The sequence below is a fragment of the Pecten maximus genome, chromosome 12 (assembly GCF_902652985.1).
Source record: "Pecten maximus chromosome 12, xPecMax1.1, whole genome shotgun sequence".
In the NCBI taxonomy this organism is placed as follows: domain Eukaryota; kingdom Metazoa; phylum Mollusca; class Bivalvia; order Pectinida; family Pectinidae; genus Pecten; species Pecten maximus.
The window spans coordinates 40,259,910-40,287,600 of record NC_047026.1 but is presented as its reverse complement, the minus strand read 5'-3'; the positions used below and the strand labels follow the sequence as shown (position 1 = coordinate 40,287,600).

Sequence of the window (27,691 nt, the reverse complement as noted above, 5' to 3'; positions counted from 1 at the left end):
CCATAACTGCCGCCCTTGTCCACATTACTGTCTTCCGATTGGTTAATCCCTGCCAAACTTGAATGTCAATCAGATTACCTTTCCACCATGAATGACTGAATTCATTACTACTCTAGCCCGACTGTGTTTACGCTCTCCTACTCGGTGACACGCCCCCTTTATACCTGTGTACGTCTATATGACCTTACCTATATACCTGTATATACAGACACAGGTATTCTACACTATATATATCTTACACCTACCAGTTTTCTAGGGTAGGTGCATATCAACAAAGTGACCATTTTAAACTTATCTGAGGATTTTTAAAAATTTTAATTTAAATGGACATTGCTTATTCAACTCCTCACAAGTTGTGGTGTTGGACTTCAAACTGATCCTTAAGGGTGTGCGTCGTAGTTGTCTGGAGTGTCAATACGGAGCCAGCGACAGAGGCACCTATCTAATCTCAAGCAGTGTGCCCTTAGCTTGTGGATGTGTGGTGGAAGAGATAATCGCGACTGGTGACCTAAGATCGTTGACTATCCATGTGCTCTGATGTGCCGGGCGCGCATGAATGTTAGATAACAAGCGTTATAAACTCCGACTGAAGTAAGACACGCTGAGCTGACTTCAATGTCCTTAAGGAACAACATCTTCTGTGCATTTTGTGGAAAAGGAACATATTCCTGTAATTTTAGAGCTGGAAGGTCGTTTCTACTGTATGATATATGTTTCGTGGGAAATGTCAGGTGGAATACCCTAGCTCTCCTGTGAATCAGAGGAGACATGTGCTGGTGACTTAGATAATTTGTCTTCACACAAATTCCACGTGGAATTACATACGAAACACTAAATGCATGTGCATAACATGTGAACTACAAGTTAGTTTCTGCCAGTATAAGTAACGACGACATGGTCAGTTGTATTGTGGCAGTGTCCTTACTCTGGGCACTGTTTGTCAACGTCACTGCAAAGGTAAGCTATCCTAACGAGCAATAACAGGTAAAGAATGATTGAACGAGTGAAAAAAAATATTAAAGGTAAAACATGTTTTTTTTCTTTTGTACAAAGTTCTGATAAACCTTCATTAAAACAACTCAATCATATATTGAATATTAAGATACAAATCATTTTATTCAGTCTTAGCATGCTGATAAGTTGAAAAGCTCCAAGCTAGAACATAAGACAGTGTTAGAGAAAGCGTTGATGTTGACATAGACATAAAAGAGTTCTGCTAGCCTGAAGTTGTACAGATATACAGACTAGCACTTCCGCTGGTGTATAAAAACGTGGTCTTTTTTTTATCCAATCTACTCAGTCACTAACGGCGCAATAATAGCCCTAACAAGCCAGACTTCATTTACCATCAATCACATGTTTAACATGCACAAAAAAAGTGTTTTTTTTTTTTTTTAAATCGGTCGATTGTACACAGGAAGCACCCTTGAAGTTGTACAACTTTGTTGTGTTCCAGTTCTATATAAAGGTTTTCCGAGGATTATATTGTACCAGGCAGCACTGTAGTTGATGTACTTTAAACATACATGGTATACAATATCTTAAAATCTATCTCGGTTTAAAAATGAAATCAGTTATACTCAGGTACTCTCTGTGCAGGTGATGTGAAACTTCTTCATTCAAAAGACTTTAAAAAATACCTTCTTTGGTGATGATACATGCCCATAACAAAACCTGTGTAAAGCGAATTCGACCTGGAACCAGTACTTTTGTTCAAATTGGACAGGTTTTCGGACTACATCACTTAATCAAAATTGTGGTCATTTCTGCGTTTGTATAAGTGTCTGGTGATGGTTTACATAACACATACCGCTAAAGTTTATAACCGATGTCAAATGAAAATTCTTGTAGAACGTCACGGTGTTTTTCCTAAAAAGAATTGTTTGGAGTCTTTTATTACAGTTCCCCTTTGTATCATTGTAACATTGTGGTCAAGAATGGTCAAATTGTGTATCACACCGTTAACCACACACCTGTCAATATCACACATCTGCATACCCCTGATTAACACCCACCATTGTTATACAGGTACAAATCTGTAATACCTAGCATATATATACACCGGTAGTACTCTGTCTCTAACAGGTATTCACAACTCACTTCATTTTAAGTGATATTTACCATAATACAGTGACACGTCTACATTTACATATAAACAACCTCCATTCAAACATATTAATACATTATTCTATATACTCCAACGTAAAAATATCTGTCGACAGACTTACCGGTAGCTATTCATAATGTGGTGTCAGTGTGAATTTGATACCAGTTGTACAGAGTAATAAATGCCCTTGAAACTTGACAGTTGTAATTGGTCATTTACCTGCAAGGTCACCAAACTTTAAATCGGGATAATAACTGTATTCAGTTCTTGACAACTATTTTCAATTCAAATACAAAATAATGGTGTCTCAGTTTACCGAGGTCCTTCTATTTCAGCAATCTAACGACATTTTCTTACAAAGAATTCAATTTTTTAAAATTGTAAGCGAATATGAGAAAATATTAGAACATTTACCGTAATTTTAAATTCTAACTGCCATACTGTTTACATCAGTGCCTGTATAAATTATAGCAAGTATCACTATCCACTATTGTAATGAGTTCAAAACTTGTCAAAACAGTCGACATAGAAAATAGTTCATGTGGCACGGTAAAACTGTTATTTAATCTAATCTCTGGAAATTTCTCGTATCAGTTTGATGTGAGAAACAGGACATCACAAATTCTAGAAATGTCAAAAAACACTACCTCAAAAACAATATCTTGGAGAGTACAGCATACAGCTTGAAGGTCACAAATTTAACTTACACTGTTGGTTTCAAGGTCATTTTCTATTATCTACAACAGAAGATGACTGCAGCTGTACATAGGTGTAAAGATTGAGGGACTGTAAGGAACTTTAATAAACTTATACAGAACAGTACAAATATCAACAATTTTTCCACTACAAAGCAATATAGAATCAGCAGATTTCAACAAACCAATTCAGAGTAAGAGTTTGAAATGATTACTAGGCTGGTAGAACATGACATACATTTGTTGAAAAAAAAAAATTTAAAGTAAAAAAAAAAGTTAGGGGAAAACATCCATCTTGTATAATTGTACTGTTATAAATTTGAACGTCCAATGGATCACCACTACATCATAGCAAATACTGGCGTCACAGAGCCACATCACCTAATTTACAGAATCACAATAATTAATAGTCCATTTAACAATACACCTGGTGTTCTATATTTTCTTATTTCAAATTATAAATTACAGTTTAATGACAACAGATTATTTTTACAATTCTTCATTCCTGGAAATCAAAGACTTCCAGATTTCAGTGTACAAAACATAAGGGGATTTCCAATTCACTTTAAAGCTGGAAGCACACAACACTGGCTCAGTCTAAATTTCCCACAGTTTCCAAACTAGCATGCCACATTTTGTTAACAGTGATCATGAATTAAGTAATGAAATTTAACAAATCATTTTATTTCTTTTAAAAAGTCGAGTGAAATCAAGCAATTTCTGGATACTGAATGGAATTGGCTGATGTGCTGTTGCTTTTTCTCTGTATCCAGCACAGAATCGCAGTACACCCTTATGACAACTGAAAGACGAGAACTCTCAGAATCAATATCTCCCCTGTGAGAAACAATAGAGTGGAAAATTAACTTTAACAGAAAAATATCAGCATTTAATGGCTGAAGCACTCCTGGACCTTAATTCTATCTTTACACAGACATCAACCTTAAGCTTCCAGGTCATAAAAATAAAACAGCGTGAGAAAGCAGGATTGAATAAAGATTTCACCCCTGTTTCTATGGAAATGGTGCTCATATTTACATCACTTGTCTTTGAAACTCAAAACAGATTATTTATGCATTTAGGGAGAAATTAAGTTTGAGATGACCTTGACTTGCCTTCCTTGTGTAAAAATCATATGTATTTATAGAATGGTCAAGATCTCAAAGTATACCTGAAATTATCTCCATAACTAAAGACTTCAAACAAGGGGGAGTAAGTCTTCTTGATATGAATCAATAAAAGCTGCCAATCATAATCAAATTATTTTTTCCATTTTCCTGTACTAAGCTTCTAGGTTACATACATAATCTTAGTTATTGGCAAACAAAGATACATAACCTTAGTTAGTGGTAAACAAAGGTACATAACCTTAGTTAGTGGCAAACAAAGGTACATAACCTTAGTTAGTGGCAAACAAAGATACATAACCTTAGTTAGTGGTAAACAAAGATACATAACCTTAGTTAGTGGCAAACAAAGATACATAACCTTAGTTAGTGGCAAACAAAGGTACATAACCTTAGTTAGTGGCAAACAAAGATACATAACCTTAGTTAGTGGTAAACAAAGATACATTACCTTAGTTAGCAGCAAACAAAGGTACATAACCTTAGTCAGTGGCAGTTCTAACAAAGTTACATTACCTTAGTTAGTTGCAAACAAAGGTACATTACCTTAGTTAGTGGCAATTCTAACAAAGTTACATAACCTTAGTTAGTTGCAAACAAACGTACATAACCTTAGTTAGTGGCAATTCTAACAAAGTTACATAACCTTAGTTAGTGGCAAACAAAGGCACATAACCTTAGTTAGTGGCAATTCTAACAAAGTCACATAACCTTAGTTAGTGGCAGTTCTAACAAAGTTACATAACCTTAGTTAGTGGCAGTTCTAACAAAGTTACATAACCTTAGTTAGTGGCAGTTCTAACAAAGTTACATAACCTTAGTTAGTGGTAATTCAGTACAATTGATTCAGAACAGATTACACAGAATACAGTGTGGCAGACACCCATCATAGATACTGTTACAAATCATCACAGACATAGAATGCCTGCTGTGACAGTTTTGTGTATAGAATCGTCTAATAGTACAACAACCAGACAAATGGCAAAATGCCTTTCATTAAATTAAGTCTGAGACAAAGGAACCAACATGTCCTTAGTTTCCTCATATTCACATGTGCAATAATTCATGAAACATATAATTGCTTTCTAATTTTTAAAACCTTCCCATAAAGCTTTGGCTGGATTTGGCCTAGCTCTTTACACCTCTACCCATCAGCTTTCAAATGAAACAGCAACTCCGCTATAATTAAAAGCACTAGATTTCAGTGAGCTCCTATAGACATCATTACTCAAATATTTGATTTAGTGTTATCCTAGGGCTGATATAGCCAATCACAATATTAACACAGGATAGACTACCTGAAATATAGGAAGAATTTGGACACGGAACAATAACAGTATAGCATAAAGAAAGACACTGACAAAATATTTGCCAAAGGACAGCCCACAGAACATTGGAGTTAAGCTGTTCATGGTAATAAGTGACTTACCTGTACAGTTGTGTGTATATTAAGGCTTACCTAGCCAACGACATACCTGTTCTCATTACCCGTCCTTACCTACAGCCACTAGTTAAAGCTCTGTTAGCTTTATGGGATTAAAACATGTAATTTCTGGAGGTTTTTAGCATAAAAATATATATTTTCCTATCTCATATATCTTATTATGTATCTCATTATAAAATGCCAATGCTCAAAACCCTGTTTCATTGATGAAATAAGCCAATCCTGTTTCATTGATTAAATAAGCCAACCCTGTTTCATTGATGAAATAAGCCAACCTTGTTTCATTGATGAAATAAGCCAACCCTGTTTTATTGATGAAATAAGCCAACCCTGTTTCATTGATGAAATAAGCCAGCCCTGTTTCATTGATGAAACAAGCCAACCCTGTTTCATTGATGAAATAAGCCAACCCTGTTTCATTGATGAAATAAGCCAACCCTGTTTCATTGATGAAATAAGCCAACCTTGTTTCAATTATGAAATAATCCACCTCCGTCTCACTGTACTCTAAAATCTACACTCCTCTCATTGAAATCTCAGCAACAAACCAAACCAGCAAAATGAGCTATGAATGAACTCCATTGAAAATAACATTTAAATGTCAAAGGTCATGTAACTGAACTTAATCTATTGAAATTAAGGTTTTATCGTAAAAATCATAAGTTAACTCTTTCACAACAGTTACGATGCCTTGTTAGGCTGGTAGTACTGTTCCCCAGTGTAAGGCAGAGCTCCCACAGATCTTAATTATACACCTTCCCAGAATAGTGTTCCCATTCTGGCCTCCCAGTTGTCACACAAACACACATTTTGATGGTGGGAAAATTTTTCTAATCTCAATTTGTTGAAATCTGTGTCGGTGATCTGAGATTTACCAAGTGAACAGGTTGACTAAGATACCCCTGAAATATGACTAATGTGTTAATCTCAGATCTGTATCATGAATGTCTTTAAATTCTGGAGAACAATTAAAACAATATGTAGAAACTCACTGTAGTCTTATGATGATTTCCTTTTGTTGATTGATTTTATGTAATAATGTTTAATCTAGAAAAGAATGGGGAGAGGATTGTACAAAATTATAAAAAAAAAACAAAAAAAAACTTAGGTTGATAAAACCGGAGAACACAACCTCAATTAACGTATATAACTGTAGATGTCAGTTGAAAACAGATGCTGATTATAAGTACCATGCTCCAATTAATTACTGACCAACAATAAACATCCAAACACCCTGTGCCCCTAATTGTCAATGTTTTTTACAGGGTGATATGGCTATCTCTAGTTTTCTCTCCGATAGAAATGAACAATGGACCTCTTAAAATCTAAATGGAATCCCAAATGTACATTCCATATTCCCACGACCAAAGAAAAATGAAACAAAGAGAAATAAAAATTCAATTAAAAGTTTATCAATCATTGATCAATAAATACCAAACCTTTTCCAATGAGGTGAAAAATCTTTTGAAACCAACATCTGAGGAAATTTATAGGAGGTAGACGCAACATATACCAAACAAAAAAAATCAATATAGAAACAACACCATATGTACAAAGCTAGGATGTTAAATATTCAGTACTGGTCCTTTGAAAAACAAGACAATTTTGTTTGATAAAAATAATGCCACAGTTATTTCTGTTTAATAGTTTTTTTACCGAGAACCAAGGAATTCTTTCTAGAGTTTTCTTGACAAAAATTACAATTATTTCAACTTATATTATGTTGTGATCAGTTTAATTAAGGAGACATGCTGCCTAAATATGGTGATATAAATCTCCAGCATAAAAGAGTTCCATGTTTATGAACCAAAACCTGCTAAAACATTAAAAGGTATACTGCAGATGTCATCCTGTGTGTTAGATAATAGTAATACAAATCAGTTCAAGGGAGATAACAAACTAAATCTCTTGTGTAAGGTAGTATACACCCTTAAGAAAAGAAGCAACATAAATTCTGTTTCTTTTTTTTTTATATATATATTTCTTATATATTTCTGATAGTTCTATGACAACTGAGGTTATAAATGGTACTTGATCTGTAAACTCCACATTCACTTTTGAAAACTTCTTACACCACAGACATTTATCTATTGTTGTACTCTACAATACGTGTACTCAGAGTGAACACCCAGGCCAAATGTTATATATAATGAATAAAGTACTATACCTTTTATGTGATAAGTACCTAAGCTACATATACAGACTTGTATTTAAACATATTAACTTGGTCGTGAGCTTCACTCGTGTGCCAAAATATTGTTAATCTTCTTAGACTATAGTGTTAAAACTTGAAATATAAGTCGAGCAGACAAAACAACTGTAAACAGTCTGAGGTCACCGGGAGGTCTATATAACCACGAAAAGTTATGTTGTAACAGCAGATTTCGATTCTATCATTCACAAAAAAAAATTGATAAAGCAGACAAAAACAGAACAGCTCAAGGGCTCTCGTACAAATTATATGTACCAAGGTTTTAAAATATCTGAAATTCCACAATTTATTTCCAGTTGATATAATTTCAAAGTAAGAGTATTAAATACAGAAAAACAGAACATAATATTTGTTATTTCCAATTGAAATTTGATGAATACCTTCCCTCCTACCCAATATCTCAACCCTCCTTCTCTACCCAATATCTCACCCCTCCCCTCCTACCCAATATCCCACCCCTCCCCTCCTACCCAATATCCCACCCCTCTTTCCCCACCAAATATATCACCCCTCCTTCTCTACCAAATATCTCACCCTTCCCTCCTACCCAATATATCACCCCTCCCCTCCTACCAAATATCCAACCCCTCCTTCTCTAACAAATATCTCAACCCTCCTTCTCTACCAAATATATCACCCCTCCTTTCCTTCCAAGTATCCAACCCCTCCTTCCCCCAACTGGACACCCATCATTCCGTCCCCTTCCAAAAACACCTGATACCTGTTCCCTTTTTTAGTACAGAACATATTAACAACTCTCTGTTCGATCTGAGATTGTATTCTAATCATGATGCTAAGATTTCCTGCATTTCTCCGTCACATTATCATAACATTAAAATGGCGCCTTTCGTTCTCTACCTAATAACTACACCACAGAACACATGTTACATGTTATACACATTTGTCAATTTGCCTCTGGAAAATAAAATTCAATTTCATACGCCTTCCATTTTATTGAACAAATTCAAATTAGATCAAATTATTAAGATAGGTTAGGACCGACTGTTTGAATTCATAATAATAAATCTATTTCAATATCAAGATGTCACAATCATTTATGATATGAATCATTCATCAATAACAGAGTGTATTTCAATTAAGTTGGCTATATTTTCCAGATATCCTATTGTTGATTTACATGTACGTACAGGTAATCAATTTTCAATCTCTAATTTCAAATTTTTAATTAGGCACCTAAATAAGACACAGATGATCTTGCTGGTTTTCATTTTAAATCTAATAATTATATATATCTATAGCTTGATTCAGTATTTCAAACGACTCCCAAGTTGAATTTTGTTGATTCGTTTTGTTCAACATCTCTTTCGAACTTGCTGGCAGGAGACACTCGAGATGAAAACAGGACAAATTAAACGATCACTCAATTTGAATTTTAAATAGCTTGTAAATTTTGTAAATTTGAATTTTAAATAGCCTGTAAATTGTGTATAAGGTTCGCTGTCTCACCTACATTGTATATAAACCAAGTGTTTGTACTCCTGCTTGTTGACGATGAATACAAAGATTCTAACATTTAAAAAAGGAAATATTTATACAATAACTATAATCAAATGAGGACAATACTGAAATTTATTAACACAAAAATACAATATTAACCTAAATATAAAAACCTTAAAGGTGTGCCTAAACTATTGATAGATGTACTGATTGTTCCTGTACTTTATGACCTTATTTGTACACTCTTCAACCTACAGCAGTTCGATAGCAATTCAACCTGAAGGCAAATTTGTATCTGTAGGTCAATATGTCCAGTTCAGGCCACCCTGACCATCACCACTGACCCTACTTATCAACGATAAGTGGTCAGTTGGTCAGATACTGCTAGGCCTTTGGTCAAGAGGAGGCTTATATACATAATGTATTCAGGCCACGGTCAAGGGGTCACTTTGGAACTGTTGAGCCCCATCAAATAGATTATAAAACCTTTGAAGTGATGAGTATGATGTTTAAACGAAGGCATTATGTGGTATTATCACATATTTTAAGGAAAATCAACAGTAAAGTTTAAGTTGCCAATAAGCTTTAAAGATCAGAGAAAGTGAAACTGATGTAAACTGACAAAGAAAGTCTCACCATATTTGTCCTCCAATAAGACCATGTCTGGTAGCATTACTCAAGTGATTAGCCCAGTCATGGCTGTGCTGCTCAGTGGAAACGATAACAAATATGTTTTCTGGAATCTTGTACATTGTAGATTTGATTTCAGTTTTTATTATGTGGAATCTTTTAAAATTACGAATGATCTATCTCCTTATAAGAGGAAACAGAATGAAATGGAATGAAAACCAAAGACATTGTTAAAAGGGAAAACACTTGTGTTTTGATGGCAGTGATACGGATATAGATAAAACAGACAAACATGTCTGTGTGTACGTAAGACAGATCTTCAGACCCTCCACAGGGATTTAAAAACATACACTTTATACCTATCAATTTGGTAGACAGACCCACACCATACTCTGATCCCTGGCTAATTCACATGTTGATATAAACACACCTTTCTAGATGAAAAGGCCAGAAGAAGCAAATATATATTCCATTTTCATTCGACGAATAACTTTGAATTTATAAAATTGTCTCTTTGTTTAAAGATAATCAATGACGTTGACTTCATTCTAGGTTCGTGCAGATTCTTGTTTTGGCTCTAAGTTGTTTGTACAAGGCTTTATGCCACTTTCAAGAGTTTCAGTGCCTTTGATCTTTCTCAACAATGCTTTCATTATATGTCTGTCAAGGAATGCTTAGACCCAGATTCTCTTCTGTCCTTATGTAACATATATCCGGACATTTATAACTGTCAGGACATCTAGGGTTAAACAATGTTTACTGACAACAAAAGTTCCAGATGGAATCGTTACCACCCAAGCTTCCACAAAGATTGTTCGATCATAAATATCAATTTTTTCAGTAAAAACATCATTGATTACCCAACAATTAACCAATATCTTTGTGTACAAATTTGATTACAATTCTTTATGTCAGAATTTTTTTGTTGAACCACTTTAAAAAAAGATTGTTATATATATTTTAAAATAATGTGAAATCTTTTTCCAAAAAAGTGTTTCTGGCTTACACTCAAATTCCCTCCGTGTATTTGCCTGCAATACATCAAAATTTTGATCTGAGAGTTTGAAAGGAAACAGCTATTTCCTACCGAAGTTCGATCATGAGTTAAAGTGTAACGGCCAACTAGAGGAAGCCATCCATCACAAACTATTTTGTTGATTATTCGGAGAATTGGACCTAGGGCTCTGCTGCACAGCTGTTTATAGTGGATTGGGTAAAAAAAGGACAGGATGGGGGGGTCGGGATCTGGGGCTAAAGGGAGTGGGTATGGGGAGCAGGATCAGGGGCTAAATAAGAAGGGGTCTGTGAACAGGGGTCAGAGGCTACACTGAGCTAGTTAGAAGGGGTCTGAGAACAGGGGTCAGAGGCTACGCCGAGCTAGTAAGAAGGGGTCTGAGAACAGGGGTCAGAGGCTACACTGAGCTAGTTAGAAGGGGCCTGAGAACAGGGGTCAGAGGCTACACCGAGCTAGTTAGAAGGGGTCTGAGAGGAGGGGGTCTGGGAACAGGGGTCAGAGGCTACACCGAGCTAGTTAGAAGGGGTCTGGGAGGAGGGGGTCTGGGAACAGGGGTCAGAGGCTACACCGAGCTAGTTAGAAGGGGTCTGTGAGGAGGGGGTCTGGGGAAAACAACATACAAGGACATGGGTGGATAAACATGTCAATCTTGGTTTTGAAAACAGTTTGGTGAGTGGGACTTTATTTTTAATCATGTGGAGGCCTTAATTTACCCAACATTCCCTTTACACAATCAGCCCCAGCTCTATACACTGATACGGATAACTGTACATGATTGGTATATTCCATGGGTGGCCTATTATATGTTCCCATTGATAAGCCAATCAATCTTTCTTTCCTTTCACATATTTTTACCTGAGGTGTCCTCAAAGTTTTTTTTTCTATACCTATCAATAGAATTTCATAAGAAAGGAATTCAATAAATTTGAGAAAAAACTACTTCTACAAGAATGAATGGCCAAATGAAAATGAGGCTTATAAAGGGTTTTTATCACAAGTATATGTAACCTCCACACAGGTAGATGTACTTACTTCCTTTGTAAAACAGGTGCTTCTTGTAATATCGCTTCTTGACAAAATTGATTCTTAAGACATCCTTCAGAGTGAAGAACATATAAAAATATTTTCGATTCATGGCAAAGAAATGGTTTCTTAACCAGTCAAAATTGATATTATACGACTTTTTAAAGATTTTTTCTTGCGTTATCACTTAAGAATCTGTAATTTAAAACACAATGTAGGTCATTACTGTCCACTATAAGACAAGTGCAATCTTTTAGGAGTCAGTAATGATCAATATTTCGGAGTGATTCTCTGATAATTGTAACAGTTTTTTAAGCGTCTCTTACATCTTTTTAACAAGAACACAAGGACAAACTAATTTATTACATTTCGATTGGACATTTTGATTTGATGTTCTATAAATACCATGAAGAAGTTATCTGTTAATCTAAATCAGATTGAAATGTATAATAACTACATTTTAGTTTATTATCTGATACAATATTATGATTGACATTATCTTGTGATCTTTAATTCATAATATCTAGTTAACATGCATAAAGCATACATTCATGTTTTGAGCAGGATTTTAATAACACATTGAAACTTGACACCTATTATAAAGTTTGAAACAAGCTATAAACCAAGTGTCATAGAATATCATATGTATATTATGTGTAACAAAATGTCTAATATTTCAGTCACACTCCATTCTATTTCCCAAAACTGCACATTGTACCGTAAGGTTTCTGCTGGGTAATTAATACGTAAGGTATTTCATACTTAAATTTTATCCCATGAGGATAATGTTTCATGGTTTAATGAGACAGAAATTTTTTCAATAATAAACCTTTACAAAACAAAGTATAAAAATATCTTCTGGGACGTCATTAACGATATTCCATTGTTTTGTGTTTGGGATACACTAAATAACAACACACTGTTAGGCATGAAGTACATGTATATATTTCATTTCCAACTTCTCCATTGTCCCGATTATAATTTCTTGTTACTAGATCTGGTTGTGGTTCTTATCAACGTTAGATTACAACTTGTTTTATTAAACAAAATTATCATAAAACTATTGTATGCAAATTAGGACAGCTTGTCTCTGTTCAACACTCAATTCAAGCAAAGACAAATGTTAATCGCCGAAACACAGTTTCACAGACGCTCAAGTACCGTTCCATTGTGAGCGCCATCTAGATAGGCTATCTTATCATACCGTACAATAAACAATAGGCCGCAGCACGCGCTTGAGAAACAATAGGTAATGTGGGTCGAGTTGGCGTTTAAACAATAAAACTTAAGTCATTTACCAACAATACTTATCAAAATGGGTGACAATTCTTGTATCTCAGAACAATTAAAACGATTCCCTCCCAAAGATCAGGAAAAATTTTCCCAAGACATTGCTGGGGATCTTTTAAGTCAGTCCCCAATTAAAATGCCCAAGCGGATCATTTAAATATACTTATTTCTATTGTTTTTTGATTAAGATACTTTATTTTCTATTGTTCTACAGAAATAATTAAGTTCTACCTGTATAAACAGGTAAAAAGATGTTTTAATACCAATGGTATGACCAGAAGTTGGGTCAATTTAAGCTTCAAGCCGAGTTCACCCCCTAATGGTATTATGACAGTCAGATAAATGGCAGACGACAGTCCTGTGAACAAAAACGCTGAGATAAGAACAAGCAGACAAGAATACTACCTGTCAGAATTACTGCCGACTAAACTATAGTCAGACATCTGTAATTGATGGGAAAATTTGTATTCACACGTATATTTACAACTCGCTAACAAAACCATACATCTGTTAAACTAAAAATATATCTGTTATCCATAATATTTTCCCATCTAGAAATGATCCTCGGTAGCCAGATTATAATTAAATAATAACCTTAAAAGTCAATGAAGGTCAGTGATAAATCCATACATACAAATTTTCAATCTTTCCTGAATATCATAATCAAATTATCCAATTTTACCTGTGAAAACTCTGGGGACTTTCTTTATCTTACCAAAGTTTTCTACATTTTCATTCACCGAAAAATTGATTCCTGCATTTATAGACAAATGAATATCGGTTCCTTGGCCCATGCAATCCGTGTGAATGAATACCCATCAATTTAAAAACCCTTCACAGAAGTCCTTGTAATTAATTGATGGGTGAACACATGGAGAAAAACTCCGATAAAATCACATTTAACATGGACTAAGTGACCCTTCGATAAAGATGTTTGGATTTGAATCAATTTTTTTATCAAATGGATGACTTTTGTATATGAATACAAAAAACAGATCATTAGAGAAATAAGCGTTCTCTCACAATTTTCAAAGTGTCAATTATGGGGATTTATTGACAATGATAGCTGTTTGCCTGTACACAAATATTATTTACTGGTACTATAGGACAATAATATTGACGGTAACACATTGCAGTAGAAAATGAACATCAATCTCTGAAAATATCACGCAAAACAGATGTGACCACCTTTCAAGTCAGCAGTGTTTCACTGAAAACAGATTTCTAAAAGGTGCCCAAAAAAACCACACACACACTCATCTAATATATGACAGCAATGTCTAGACGTCCAGTGTCAGATGTTAAATTTGTTTTTTGTTAGAATTGTTGGTACTAATTAAAGAGATAAATTATGCAGGAATTGTACCACATGGCTCTGAGATATTTTATCTCCATCAGCCTATCACAAAGGATACTTTCTGCTCATCAATTAATGACCGATAAAATTACCTTGGCAATCATTTAATAAGAAACTGGACAATGGTCAGTGAATGACCAAAGGTCTGTCAGAGGAGCTAGTCAATGTGAAGCAATGGCTGATTTTGTATTCATAATGCTTTGTAATCAAGTCTGTTATGAAGTTTGGGATTAAAATTGGACGTATTTACCCTGCGGACAATGCTGAAGCGGATAATAAAATGGACGATGTCTTTCTGAATCACCCATAACCTATTATATTTTCCAAGTGACCACACATATAATTAGAAAGACCACAGTTACCAACCAACGGTCAAGGAGCCTTTTTAGAAACTGACCCTAGTTATTGAACAATGGTCGAGTATCTTTTAGAAACTGACCAGTTACCAAACAATGGACATGATCTGCCAACAACAAACATTGCTGACAAGATAATCTGACGTATGGTCACTTCAGCACCGGTCAATTTAACAATGATAGCGTCTTTCTCTATTCTTTCCACTTCTTCAAAGGTCAATGTCTCAAAAAAGCATGAAAAAATTATCCATTTATGGGAAAAAAACACGGGTAAATTTAGTAACAGAGTGTGATAAATTGTGTCCTCTCTTTCACAGACTTGGATAACAATGTCATGTGTTTTACTCTCCCATATGTTCACCAACAACATGTCACTGACCCCTGGTCTAAACATCGGACAAATCACACCAGTACTGGAGAACAAAAACTACATTTACGGGACCATACACCAACATTTTATACCCTGCAGAAAAGTTCTTCGGACAAAAACATGAAAATTTGATTTCAAAATTAAGAGAAATGCCAGCTTAAGAAGTTAATCATGAGGAATTACCTATAATCCAGATTAGGATAACCGGGTTTACCAATAATACAATCGTAGAAATTCAAACTTATCACAAAGTCAAACTGGGGTTAATACTCTTCCTCGACTTATACGTCAGCCTTGTTACCGTATTTATCCTGTTATATAAGCCTGGGGGATTAACACTCAAACACAGCCTTGTTACCGTATTTATCCTGTTATAAGCCTGGGGGATTAACACTCCAACAATGAGACAGTCTGGCCGGCTTGTTGTCCAGCATGGGTTTTTTGCTGGATAAATACGGTACATTTAATCATTCCTCTGTGTTAAATTAAGTAGTTACTTTTGATTGTTTGATGCTTCTTGGAATAGATACATTTTCACATTCTTTCAGAATATTCAGAAGAGAAAAGTTTAGCATACATACAAATTATATACATTTCATCGCAGGAACAAAAAATTGAACCCCAAATTTACTGAATTCCACAATACTGTGCTGCCAAAAAAAATCTCAATTTTCCCCAAAATCCATGTATGCATGCAGACAAAATGGCCACTTCCTGCCGTACCGTACTGTGCCATTTTTAAATGACAAGTATTTAGACGATTGTACCGCTCTGATAAACAACAGTGTGTTTGAGCCGGATTTATAGAGAAATTTCCATCTCCCAGGTAACGATTCTCAGTGATATCAAAAGGTTTACAGATGAATGGGAAGAAACCACCTAAAATATGCTAATGAAATCGCGTAATAGTGAGTGTGTCTCTCGACAACAGAATTTTGTGTGAGATCTTGTTATCCGACCCAGCCAAGCAAAGACTCGGCCTAACACAAGTATGTCTGAATTTAAATGTCTAGGAAAGTCAGTGAGGACTATCATTTTTACCTGATATTACACATGCATGGCATGTTTTGTCTGTCTGTTAATTGATGTCCCTACCTTCATAGTCAGGTAAACCAATCCTGTATACCGTGTGTTTATAATTAAAAGTTCCCCATCTTTGTTAACAGATTGTTTACGGCGAGATCAGACATGGAAGTCCTTAAGATCAGTCTCAGGTCTATAAGTTCTCTTTGAGCTAAGTTTTAATTTATATACAGAACGAACAAATCTAACTTTTACATGATGAAGTTGCCATCAATGACCAAATGCACTAAATAATCACTTTTTCAGAACTAGCATATGATTACCAAAGTACTGTTAATGATCATATTTTGGTGTTTTATCAGCTGCAGTAGCGATGATGTAGACATGTGATGATGATGTAATATCCACAGTAGAAACAGACCTAGCTTGTAATTGAGGCTAGCGGTCATCTGTCTGAATGTATGACCACTCTAAACATTGGTCATCTGCCCTGAGTGACCACTGTCAACAGTGTCACCAACACAAGTACCCCTTATTTCATTTGACAAACTTCAGCTTAACTGGACGATTTTATAAGGATGGTCAGATCTGATCCATCAAACGCTGTATTACGCTGTGTTACGCTGTGTTACGCTCTATTACGCTGTGTTACGCTATGTTACTGCGGTATCTGTTTGAACAATCTGGTCAGTGGATGCGAGGACTACATCTTCTGTCATTCAATCAACCAGAAGGACCTCTCACCCATAGCTGAATTGATACTCAGTCGTCTACAGGGTCAAATTACATGTACTGAAACTCCCGAATTTCATCCCAACCTTTACTATCTTATTTTCTATTCACAAATTATCGTCAAATTTGAATGTAACAGTTTAACATTTGAGTAATCATTTTGATACCCATACAAAACCACTCTAGCAATTACAAGAAAGCAAATTCTATAACATGTGCAAAATACTTCAAAAACATGGTCGTTATCAAAATAATTGATCAGTTTATATAAAAGTTCAGTTTAAGGGTTAACTCACTAAAAGTCCTCCTTATTTCTCTTTATCTTCCAGTGGATTTATAGTATTACACTTAAACTGGGGAAAATCATCATTTATATCAAATTTGGCCCCTAAGGCTGTTTCCAGAGACGTCTAATCCCTTTTTATCTCTAAGAAAGATTCACTCAGAATCAAATGTTTGATTTAAATAATGTTTTTATCATAAAAAGGGTAGGAAAATAAATCACCCCAGTGAGTCTTTAATGATTAAATCAAATTAATTCTTGAAATTTTATTCTGATTTATAAAACATTCTATAAATGTATATGAAAAGAAATTAAGTTTGATAACTATATACTTTAAGTTAATCCAGTTCAATGATTAAATGTAATGTTTAATGTGATACATGTCGTCCTTAAGAGCTCGTTAACGAGTTATCTGTCTACCTGTTGTGAGGCCACCAGGTAAAAGCCACTAAGTGTTTACCTTATGAACAGTCTATGTATATATCTCATCCTTTAGAAATCAAATCTATTTGAAGGCAGCCGATAAAAATGCTAACCAGTATCAAACAGGAAACGATTCATTCACAAAGCTCACACAGGACTTTTTATAACATACAGCTATATTCAAAGATATTCGTCTGAAAAATTGCATAAAATCAGAAACATCTCTGTATTAAAGCAATAAATTGAATGCCATTTTGAAATGATGATCGCAGTTAATGATTTGCGGGTCAGGTTTCTCCGGGATTTTGCCCCTAATCTAGAGAAAGGGATACCGCAGTGAACAACAGGATGAAGGTATAATAGTAAAATAGAGGCCGATCCTGGGGGCCGATTATAGCACCTGCCATAGAAATCTACCTGAACTATTGTCAATTTACCGCCATATCATAATCCTTGTCGATTTAATCTCAAATGGAAGTCTCGTATCCTGACAAAGAGAGACAGGTAATTATGGGCCGAATAATATATCAGTACCCCTATCACCCTTATAAAAGTGACCAGATTCCCGATACTAGATCGGCTTCATCAAAAGCCGTCATGATGTACTTTCGATAGTGTCATTTTACGAGGCTGAATAAATTCTGCAGTGAATTTTAATGTTGGATCGGAGACAGGTACAATACGAAATGGACACCTGTGAGATAAGGTGTAAGCGTGAATACTGATGGCCATTTCTCCCTACACTCTATTCTCCATACCTCAACATATGTTTCAATATTTTCAAAGCCACAATAGATTTGAATCTACCAGTATAATTTTCCAACGATACATTTATATCGTCTAATCGTGACTGCAATAAAGGACCACAGCATTTACACCCGGACACGAATCTCATCGTAAAAAGTATTATCAAAGAATGTCTGTTACTGGACCCAGATCTATCATTTCTACCTGAAACTTCAGTCAACATCTATGATGTGAAAGAAAAAACCTTTGTCAAATAAAGTTTCTTCTTAAAGACATCCTAGTGTTAGTGAAGAATTAGTAAACAATTGAATTTTTACTGATATATTTGAAGTGTCTGTATTACAGTGTTAAGGAATATTTGCAGATAATCATTTGATTTGAATTCTGATACATTTTTTCTGAATCTGTTTTACTGCAAATATGTTGACATGCTTTTATGTTTTACAAAAGTTTCAATGAATTTTTCATAGTATGTCAAAAACATTCTCTAAATTAAGCCTGACTGTTAATTTCAATTCAATAATAAACTATTTTAATTCAGATTAATAATAAAAAAAAAAATATTTTTGAAAGTTTCTTGAATAATGGAAGAAAGTTAGGTATAGTCATTAGTTATGTGTCAATACCAGTGAATTTTTACTCCGATACACAGAAATTGGAAAAAATAAAGATAACAGAAAAATAAAGATATCGGAAAAATAAACATATCACGAAGATCTGTACTTGTTACAGTAGTTTTATTCTGTATATTATTTTTATTTCGCTGATTACATTAATTCAATTTTGTTTGCATTTCAGTTGACGTTGCCACCTTTCCAAGCATTAAAGGAAAACTATCCTGGGTATTTCCATCATGGCGGCCATTATCATAATCATCGCCTCATAGACATAATTGGATGTTATCAGGAATTATCTCGACATGACACAGTCAATTACTGCCCTTCATCATGACACGAGTGCACTGCGATTGTCGTATGCATTTAATCGTGTTGGCGGAGTGCATTCTCTTGGACCAGCTTACATTCACTTATCCAAATATGGTACAGACAGTGTGTTAGGTAATGACGGATTACAGTATATATATCACCCCATAGCCTACGGACCGTACCTAGCGGATAAATATGGCTATCCAAATGTGTCAAAATTACATCAACTTGATCCAATCACAACCAAGAAAACTTTCCATGGAAAACAAGGAATTCTTCGAGTGATTACGTACAAGAAGAAACATGCAAATTTACCACTAGGACATGTTGCATTGTGGGATTGTGATCATTTTCACCAAACTAAAGACTTCATAGCAGACCATACCTTAATTACTGTGGAATTCTGGGAAACACCAGGTACAGTTGTTGACATTATTTCTTCCAATGATATCAAATTATTCATAAATGAAAGAGCCATCCGCAACTTCAAATATATATACAAGTTTAATATTTACAGTCCTTGTCTTTCCATGATCTCTTGGATGTTAAAATATACATGTAGTTATTAAAATGGTATAGGTTCCAAAAATAAGTTTAAAAAATTTACGTTGTGATAAACACCAATACTAAAACTCAAAAAGGTGTCCAATAGCTGTAAAGCTTCCTAGAGATGTGTTTAGACATTGTTTGAATGAACATCTCCGCTGTCTGCTCTGATTATCCACTTGGCCTCGGTTGTATACCAACATTCTACCCTACCATATGTCCTAAAAATAACAGATCGACAAATTCAATGAAACTACCTTCCAAGCCATATATGAACATCCTTTCAGAGCAGATGGGCAGATCAGAAGATAAAAAGAGTTCCGATAGTCCACACAAATACTTAGAAGTTTCTGTAAATACAAACATTCATTTAAAAAGCCTGCAAGCACAGAAAACAGTCAAGGTCAATAGGAAGCTTGTAATGACCAGACCCAATATTGGTACAACTAATGGTTGAGCTGTTAGACAAATATGCTGATGATACAGCCAAATAGAGTTACATAAGGTCTGTGTATCAATCAAATCAAATCAGAATATTGTAAACAATGAAATTCACAAGTTAAAACTGATCTCTGATTCCTAAAATTAATTATTCCTAGGGTCCCAACAAAAAAATGCTTCGTTAGCTTTGCATAGCAAAATATTAATTTTCAAATAAATTTTTTTAAATGTGATTTTAGTTAAGCATTGAAGCTACCTTTCTGTGGTGTTCATAGCTGTTATAAATGACAAAGCTTTGCAGGCAAACAATAAATAGTGTGAGTGTGTGTACCTTTATGAGATTGTGGAGTCAGAAATATCATAGAATTACAAGGTGCTAGTTTTGGACTTTTCAATTTTAATTAAGCATTTGAGTTTTGACCTTGGCTTTTGTGAGGACAAAAAACTGCAAAAAACAAATCCTTTGAGATTTGACCTCATACGGTTGTATATTCATCCAGATATGATAACAAAACTCAGAAATAGGAAAACTTTCAAAAATCTTGATGTTTATCAATGTAAACAAATGAATAAATTTGCTTTGTATTTTGCTATTTTGAAATATGATATTACTTTCTATTGCCAATATAGCTGTTTGGTGAACGTGACAATGAACCATATCAACAAGCTTATGTAACCCAAACTGATAAGTTTATAATGAAATACAATATTTTATCCAATAACAACATAAGCCATAGGTCAGACAATGCTAGTACGAATCTGAAAGGGATTTTATTTCCTACAACAGCTTGTGACCTAGATAAGTCCTCAAATATCGATAATGTGGCCATTCAAATCCAGTAAAACATCCGTTTTAGTGAAGTAATTTCTGTCACGGGCTCTCGTAAATTTTGTGTCATGATCCATTGCGACATCTTGTGGGAATTAAAATGTAGTCAACCCTTTAAGTAAACATTTTCCATAACACAGATCACAAATCTAGAATTTTTTCCAGATACATACAATGGATGCTAGTGAGAACATCATAGAACATGCTGTATATAAACACTGTCAAAGTAAAACTTTCAATTCTTTATTTCGTATTTCGTTCTACCTAAACCTGTATATAAAGACCCTACCTAAACCTGTATATAAAGACCCTACCTAAACCTGTATATAAAGACCCTACCTAAACCTGTATATAAAGACCCTACCTTAACCTGTATATAAAGACCCTACCTAAACCTGTATATAAAAACCCTACCTAGACCTGTATATAAAGACCCTACCTAGACCTGTATATAAAGACCCTACCTAGACCTGTATATAAAGACCCCACCTAAACCTGTATATAAAGACCCCACCTAAACCTGTATATAAAGACCCCACCTAGACCTGTATATAAAGACCCTACCTAGACCTGTATATAAAGACCCTACCTAAACCTGTATATAAAGACCCTACCTAGACCTGTATATAAAGACCCTACCTAAACCTGTATATAAAGACCCTACCTAAACCTGTATATAAAGACCCTACCTAAACCTGTATATAAAGACCCTACCTAAACCTGTATATAAAGACCCTACCTAAACCTGTATATAAAGACCCTACCTAAACCTGTATATAAAGACCCTACCTAAACCTGTATATAAAGACCCTACCTAAACCTGTATATGAAGACCCTGTGGCTATTATTTAGGAACCAGTGTCACCACTGCCTGTTGGAGTAAATGTCAATGTTTTAAGTGACCTCTGTCTGGGATCAATCATGTCAAAACTTCTCACTACAGTCATTTCAATGTTTAAAAAAAACCTGTATAAAGAGGACCTGTGTTTAAAGACCAGAGGTAAACTCCAAACTGCAGGAATATTAATGCTACCAAAACCTGTATAAAGAGGACCTGTGTTTAAAGACCAGAGGTAAACTCCAAACTGCAGGAATATTAATGCTACCAAAACCTGTATAAAGAGGACCTGTGTTTAAAGACCACAGGTAAACTCCAAACTGCAGGAATATTAATGCTACCAAAACCTGTATAAAGAGGACCTGTGTTTAAAGACCACAGTTAAACTCCAAACTGCAGGGATATCAATGCTACCAAAACCTGTATAAAAAGACCATCTGTGTTACTGGACTATCAGTAAAGCTACCAGACACACCAATTTTCATGTTACGTAGGTAAACCTGCCTCCAGATACCATTCAACTGTTTTAAGGAACCCTTATCAAAACTTCATGTTGAAGATAATGTCAGTTAGCCTCCTGGCTATATTTGCAATCCTAGTTGTTAAACAAATAAATCATTGAACCAGTTCATTTCATCTTAATTGAGACCTATTTAAGAGACCACTTGGACAACTTTTAAACTCCTCACATTTCCATGGTAACCGACCCTGTATGAAGAGACCACTAGCTATATTGAGACCACCTGAGTTAGAGACCACTAGCTATATTGAGACCACCTGAGTTAGAGACCACTAGCTATATTGAGACCACCTGAGTTAGAGACCACTTTTTAGTGTTGAGGCCAGCTTCTGAATTCTAAGGTCTATGAATCCATTGCTATGATTGTATACAGTATTTACTAAACTAACCACTCTATAGAACCCTGGTCTTACATACTGGGAATTTCGAGACTATCTATAATAGCTGTATATAGCCTTGTTCCCAGGCTGGGTGGTATCTCCAATGGCCCTCTGGTCACAGGGTATCATACCAAGTCCACCAGGGGAGGCATTTGTTTATACCAGTTTTTGTTTGCCCACGACCTCGTTATCTCCTGGACCAGAAGTGGGAAGGGTTGTTTAATACTGAAACACCCAAGGCCAGACTAACTGACTCACGGAAATCTAAACTAAGCTACTTAATCATAGATTTCAGTAGCAAAAAAGTTATGTCTGAAGAATGTATACTACAAGCTGCCAATTCAAAGTTATTCTTACTAGAATATCAGAATTTGTTTTGGCATTATTACTTTCCAAACTTCAAAATGAAATATCATTGGAACTTCTGAAGGGTAGGTACTTGTAAGAAGTTTAACCTCGAAAACAAAGACTGATTCCAAGGGAAAGATGGCCGTATCCCCAGGGAATGATGTCAGTATCCCTTCCAGACAGATTCCCAGGGAATGATGGAGGTTCCCTTCCAGACAGATTCCCAGGGAATGATGGAGGTTCCCTTCCAGACAGGGAATGATGTCAGTATCCCTTCCAGACAGATTCCCAGGGAATGATGGAGGTTCCCTTCCAGACAGATTCCCAGGGAATGTATCAGTATCCCTTCCAGACAGATTCCCAGGGAATGATGGAGGTTCCCTTCCAGACAGATTCCCAGGGAATGATGGAGGTTCCCTTCCAGACAGGGAATGATGGAGGTTCCCTTCCAGACAGATTCCCAGGGAATAATGGAGGTTCCCTTCCAGACAGATTCCCAGGGAATGATGTCAGTATCCCTTCCAGACAGATTCCCAGGGAATGATGGAGGTTCCCTTCCAGACAGGGAATGATGTCAGTATCCCTTCCAGACAGGGAATGATGGAGGTTCCCTTCCAGACAGATTCCCAGGGAATGATGTCAGTATCCCTTCCAGACAGATTCCCAGGGAATGATGGAGGTTCCCTTCCAGACAGATTCCCAGGGAATGATGGAGGTTCCCTTCCAGACAGATTCCCAGGGAATGATGGAGGTTCCCTTCCAGACAGATTCCCAGGGAATGATGTCAGTATCCCTTTGAGACAGGGAATGATGGAGGTATCCCTTCCAGACAGACTCTAAGGAATGCTGATGTAGGAGAGATAAGAACTGCGGTAGATATATCGTTTCGTGACACACCCCTCACCGATCCCGCCAACAACCCGGTGTTTTGACATTCCTGAAATCTCCGTTGTTAATGTCAATAACGACTTGGGAGTGTCATTCTTTTGTGAATAATTTCATATTAATAAATATGACCATGTTTTTGTAATCCTTAAAAGATCTTAAGAGATCCCCTACTAACAAAACTGTGGCAAAACTGCAAACTATCTCATCTATCGCTATAATGAATTCCAGTGTTGGTATCTAACATATCACATGAAATAGTTTTCCCATGAGGAAGGGTTCGGTGAAAAACAATGAATGGGCCTACTTATCAGTATTAAGCCCTGTTTTTTCACTGTGTCATATGATTTTAATACGTCATATCCTCGTCGTAATTCTCCATTCTCTCACGCCCTCAGTATCTCCTCTATAATTGAAGTTTTGTATAACCTGAGAACTTAATGAATTAGTCAATATATGGGTCTAAAAACATCTGTAGTCAAACAAATGAAATAGTAAAAATTCAAAGCAGAAATATCTTTAAAGGTGAAAGATATAATACAAGTGAAATGTGAGAAATTAGGTGTAAACTGAGAAGAATCAAGGAGGACAGTATGACATGCGATGTATTTAAGGCAATAATAAAAAAGGGAAATAACCTGAATTTGGTGTGAAACAATGGAGACTTCACGATAACAAAGAAAAACATTTTTATAAACGATAAATTTGTTCATTTGATCCAAGCATCTGTTAATCTGTGTTCATTTTTTGATGTGAGAACTTGTTTGTTTCAGATTCCGACTGTTCTCGTTTGTCATCACGCAGCGACACAAACTCCTGGTACAGGGACGCGAATACACCACACCAAAGAGCTCCCAACCTCAACATGCTTTTAAAAATGCCATATCCTGTTGCCTACAATTCTATAAAAAACCAAGATTCAGACAATGAACATTTACGGCACTCACGGCACAAAGGAATTCTGGGAAACTAGCACCTGTGTGATGTCACATGTTCGTCATTCTAGTCATAGGTGATTATCATCTTTGTAAACTTTTTATGTAATTCGTCTGGCATTTAAGTCAGCGATGGCTGTCCCTGTCAGTGACTCATTGTGTTTTATAAGATTACAGGGTACATATGCATTCTAAGTGAATGGGTCCACCACGAGTGATTTACAAATAAAACTTTTCAACAGTGATTTAATGTGGAGTCAGTAAATCAGAAAATGTATTTGATATATTTATCAGAAGCTGAACTTTCATCCTTTCAATCAATGAAAAGACAAAACCATCAATGAAATCATTTGGATAATCATTAACCAATCAAGTACTTTGGTGTAACAAATTAACCAATCAAGTGCATCTGTTCAACAATGAGGATGGTCTACAACTCAAAATAGAGAGACTGACCAATCAGGATTCTTGTTACATTATAATGTTTACGTCTGTCACCAATCAAATGATCTCTTATATATACCTTAATTGAATCATTCAACAATGTGAATCAAATTGAAAATGCAGCATTTAAATGGCCTTTCATCAGTTTCCTTTACTCCCCTAAATTCCTCAATGAACTGCTCCAGCACAAAGGAGGAAGAATCTATTTTCAGGAATGAGGTAAAAGAAGAAATGAGTTAAGGAATGCTCAAACCCTTATTTGCATTTAATTATGAAATAAATATATATGTTGGTACTTGTGTGTGGTATATCTTTGAGGAAAACAATCAAAATTCATTGAAAATATCATGAATATACATTCAAATCAGTGTGTCTTCTGTCAAATATACCATCATTAAGAAAGTAATTTTATTGTACTATAAATGATGCTTTTATCAAGTTAGTCATCCGGTAGAATCCCATATCTCCAAAACGCATCCAGGACACAGAATGTGTTCATAATCATTGCCACATTCTGATAAACTTTATATTATTAAAGAGCACGTACATATATATACATTCACAATATTATTGTCAAAACAGAATTCTCAGAATATCTCTTTCACAAATCTTAAAATGCACAAATAGACCTGAATATGAAACGCAGGTTCTGATGTATAAAATATTCTAATTCAAACTTGAAATGATATCTTTACATACAATTATTAAATTCTTATCAAAATAGAAGAAATAAATCATAATTTAAATTGTTGCAAATTTTTTAGTACAAATAATAATGATCAAACATCAAAGTTGTATCCCATTACACACGACAAAAAGTACCGTATTTATCCTGATTAAAGGGCCAACACATTTGGCTATACAATGAAATCACATAAATTTTGTTAGTACTACACTCAGCCATTCCAATACAATACAATGTAGACGTTTTTTCAATATGTTGTAATCTAAAAACACAAATACTGCCCCAATCATTCTCAGAATATTACACAACCGATGTAAACCTGGAGCTGAAGTTATGTTACTTTGATAAAAAGAAGAAGAAAAATGACAGTTTTAGCATTTTCACTGATGACTGGAAGTTACAAAATCTGGATTGAATCCATCTAGACTAACAGGCATTATCCAAAACTCACCATGTCTAGTACGACCGATGTAATTAGTATATTTATCAATGATTTTAAACACAAATGTAATCGGAGCCCCAGATAGGTTAGAGAGACCAGACTTTATACACCCCGTACAGGTTAGAGGCCGTGTGATCGGCATTGTGTAAGGTACCTCAAACCAGGTGTACCCATCAATCAATCTCATTAAAGGTATTCAAAGTACTGTCAACTTAACAGAACAAATCAATTTTAAATAAAAAAAATTCTAAAAACATATTTTTCTTTATGAAAATATCAGTACAAACACATCTCAATCACACGAAAGCAGTGCAATTTTTGTAAAATTCTAACATTAAAAACAAATTGAGGAAACTGGAAAAATTATTTCTAAAATCTAACAGATCTTTGAAAACTTGGTCCAGATTGAAATGTCTTAAAATATATAGTTACTCTGTACATCATTGTACAAGTTTGAAAATGTTACCTAACCAAATCTGGTCAATACAAACATCAGATAATTTTCTACTTTATAAATTACATTTTCTATGAATATATAAATATAAAATGTTTTAATGCAAGATCCAACTTATTCTTTTTTTTTTATATATTTTTCCCAACATGAAAGTCAACTTACATCATAACATAATACATACTTTCATGTCACAATCAAAACCAATCTACTACACTTGTGATTTACTTTAACATCATTGAAGTTTTATTACATATTGTGTATCTTTATCTTTCCTTCTTCAATTACAACATTCATTTTCAAACCCTGAAATTGTTGATCACCACAATCCTAACCAAAGATATCTGTTTTGGTTATTTTAAGATTATGAGAGTATTTCATTGGTTTTTGTAAGATTTTCCCTGAAGTGCTACTATTACCTTGTTATATTTATGGTATCATGTTTTTTTATTGTGTTGTGCCAGTGGCTTTAATGTGAAGGATACTTTCTCAAAGAATAATATTTTGTAATTTTTGTCTTAAGGACATATGCTACATTTGATTGTGTTAGAGTTGTCTCCCTTAAGAGCATTAACATACACAGTCTTGTTACCTTTTCAACTTTATCATCAGTTGATTAAAGTCTTAATGACCAATCATAAACAACCTTTTGTATATTTTTATCCAATGAAAAAATACATGTCACAGAAATGTAGCATACATCCTTAAGGCAAAAAGCTATATAATTAT

At 35.0% G+C, this 27,691-nt stretch overlaps 2 protein-coding genes across 3 annotated transcripts in view; one reads left to right on the top strand and one right to left on the bottom strand.

The window, feature by feature from the left end:
* LOC117340064 (anaphase-promoting complex subunit 4-like) overlaps positions 1-27,691 on the bottom strand; it is a 126,517-nt gene that overhangs the window by 26,401 nt on the left and 72,425 nt on the right. The window lies entirely within an intron of this gene.
* On the top strand, positions 165-26,747 carry LOC117340067. Its single transcript, XM_033901840.1, is given in 4 exon segments — positions 165-957; positions 19,091-19,228; positions 19,230-19,635; positions 24,779-26,747. Coding segments are annotated over 4 exon segments (807 nt in total). The 5' UTR covers positions 165-894; the 3' UTR covers positions 24,979-26,747.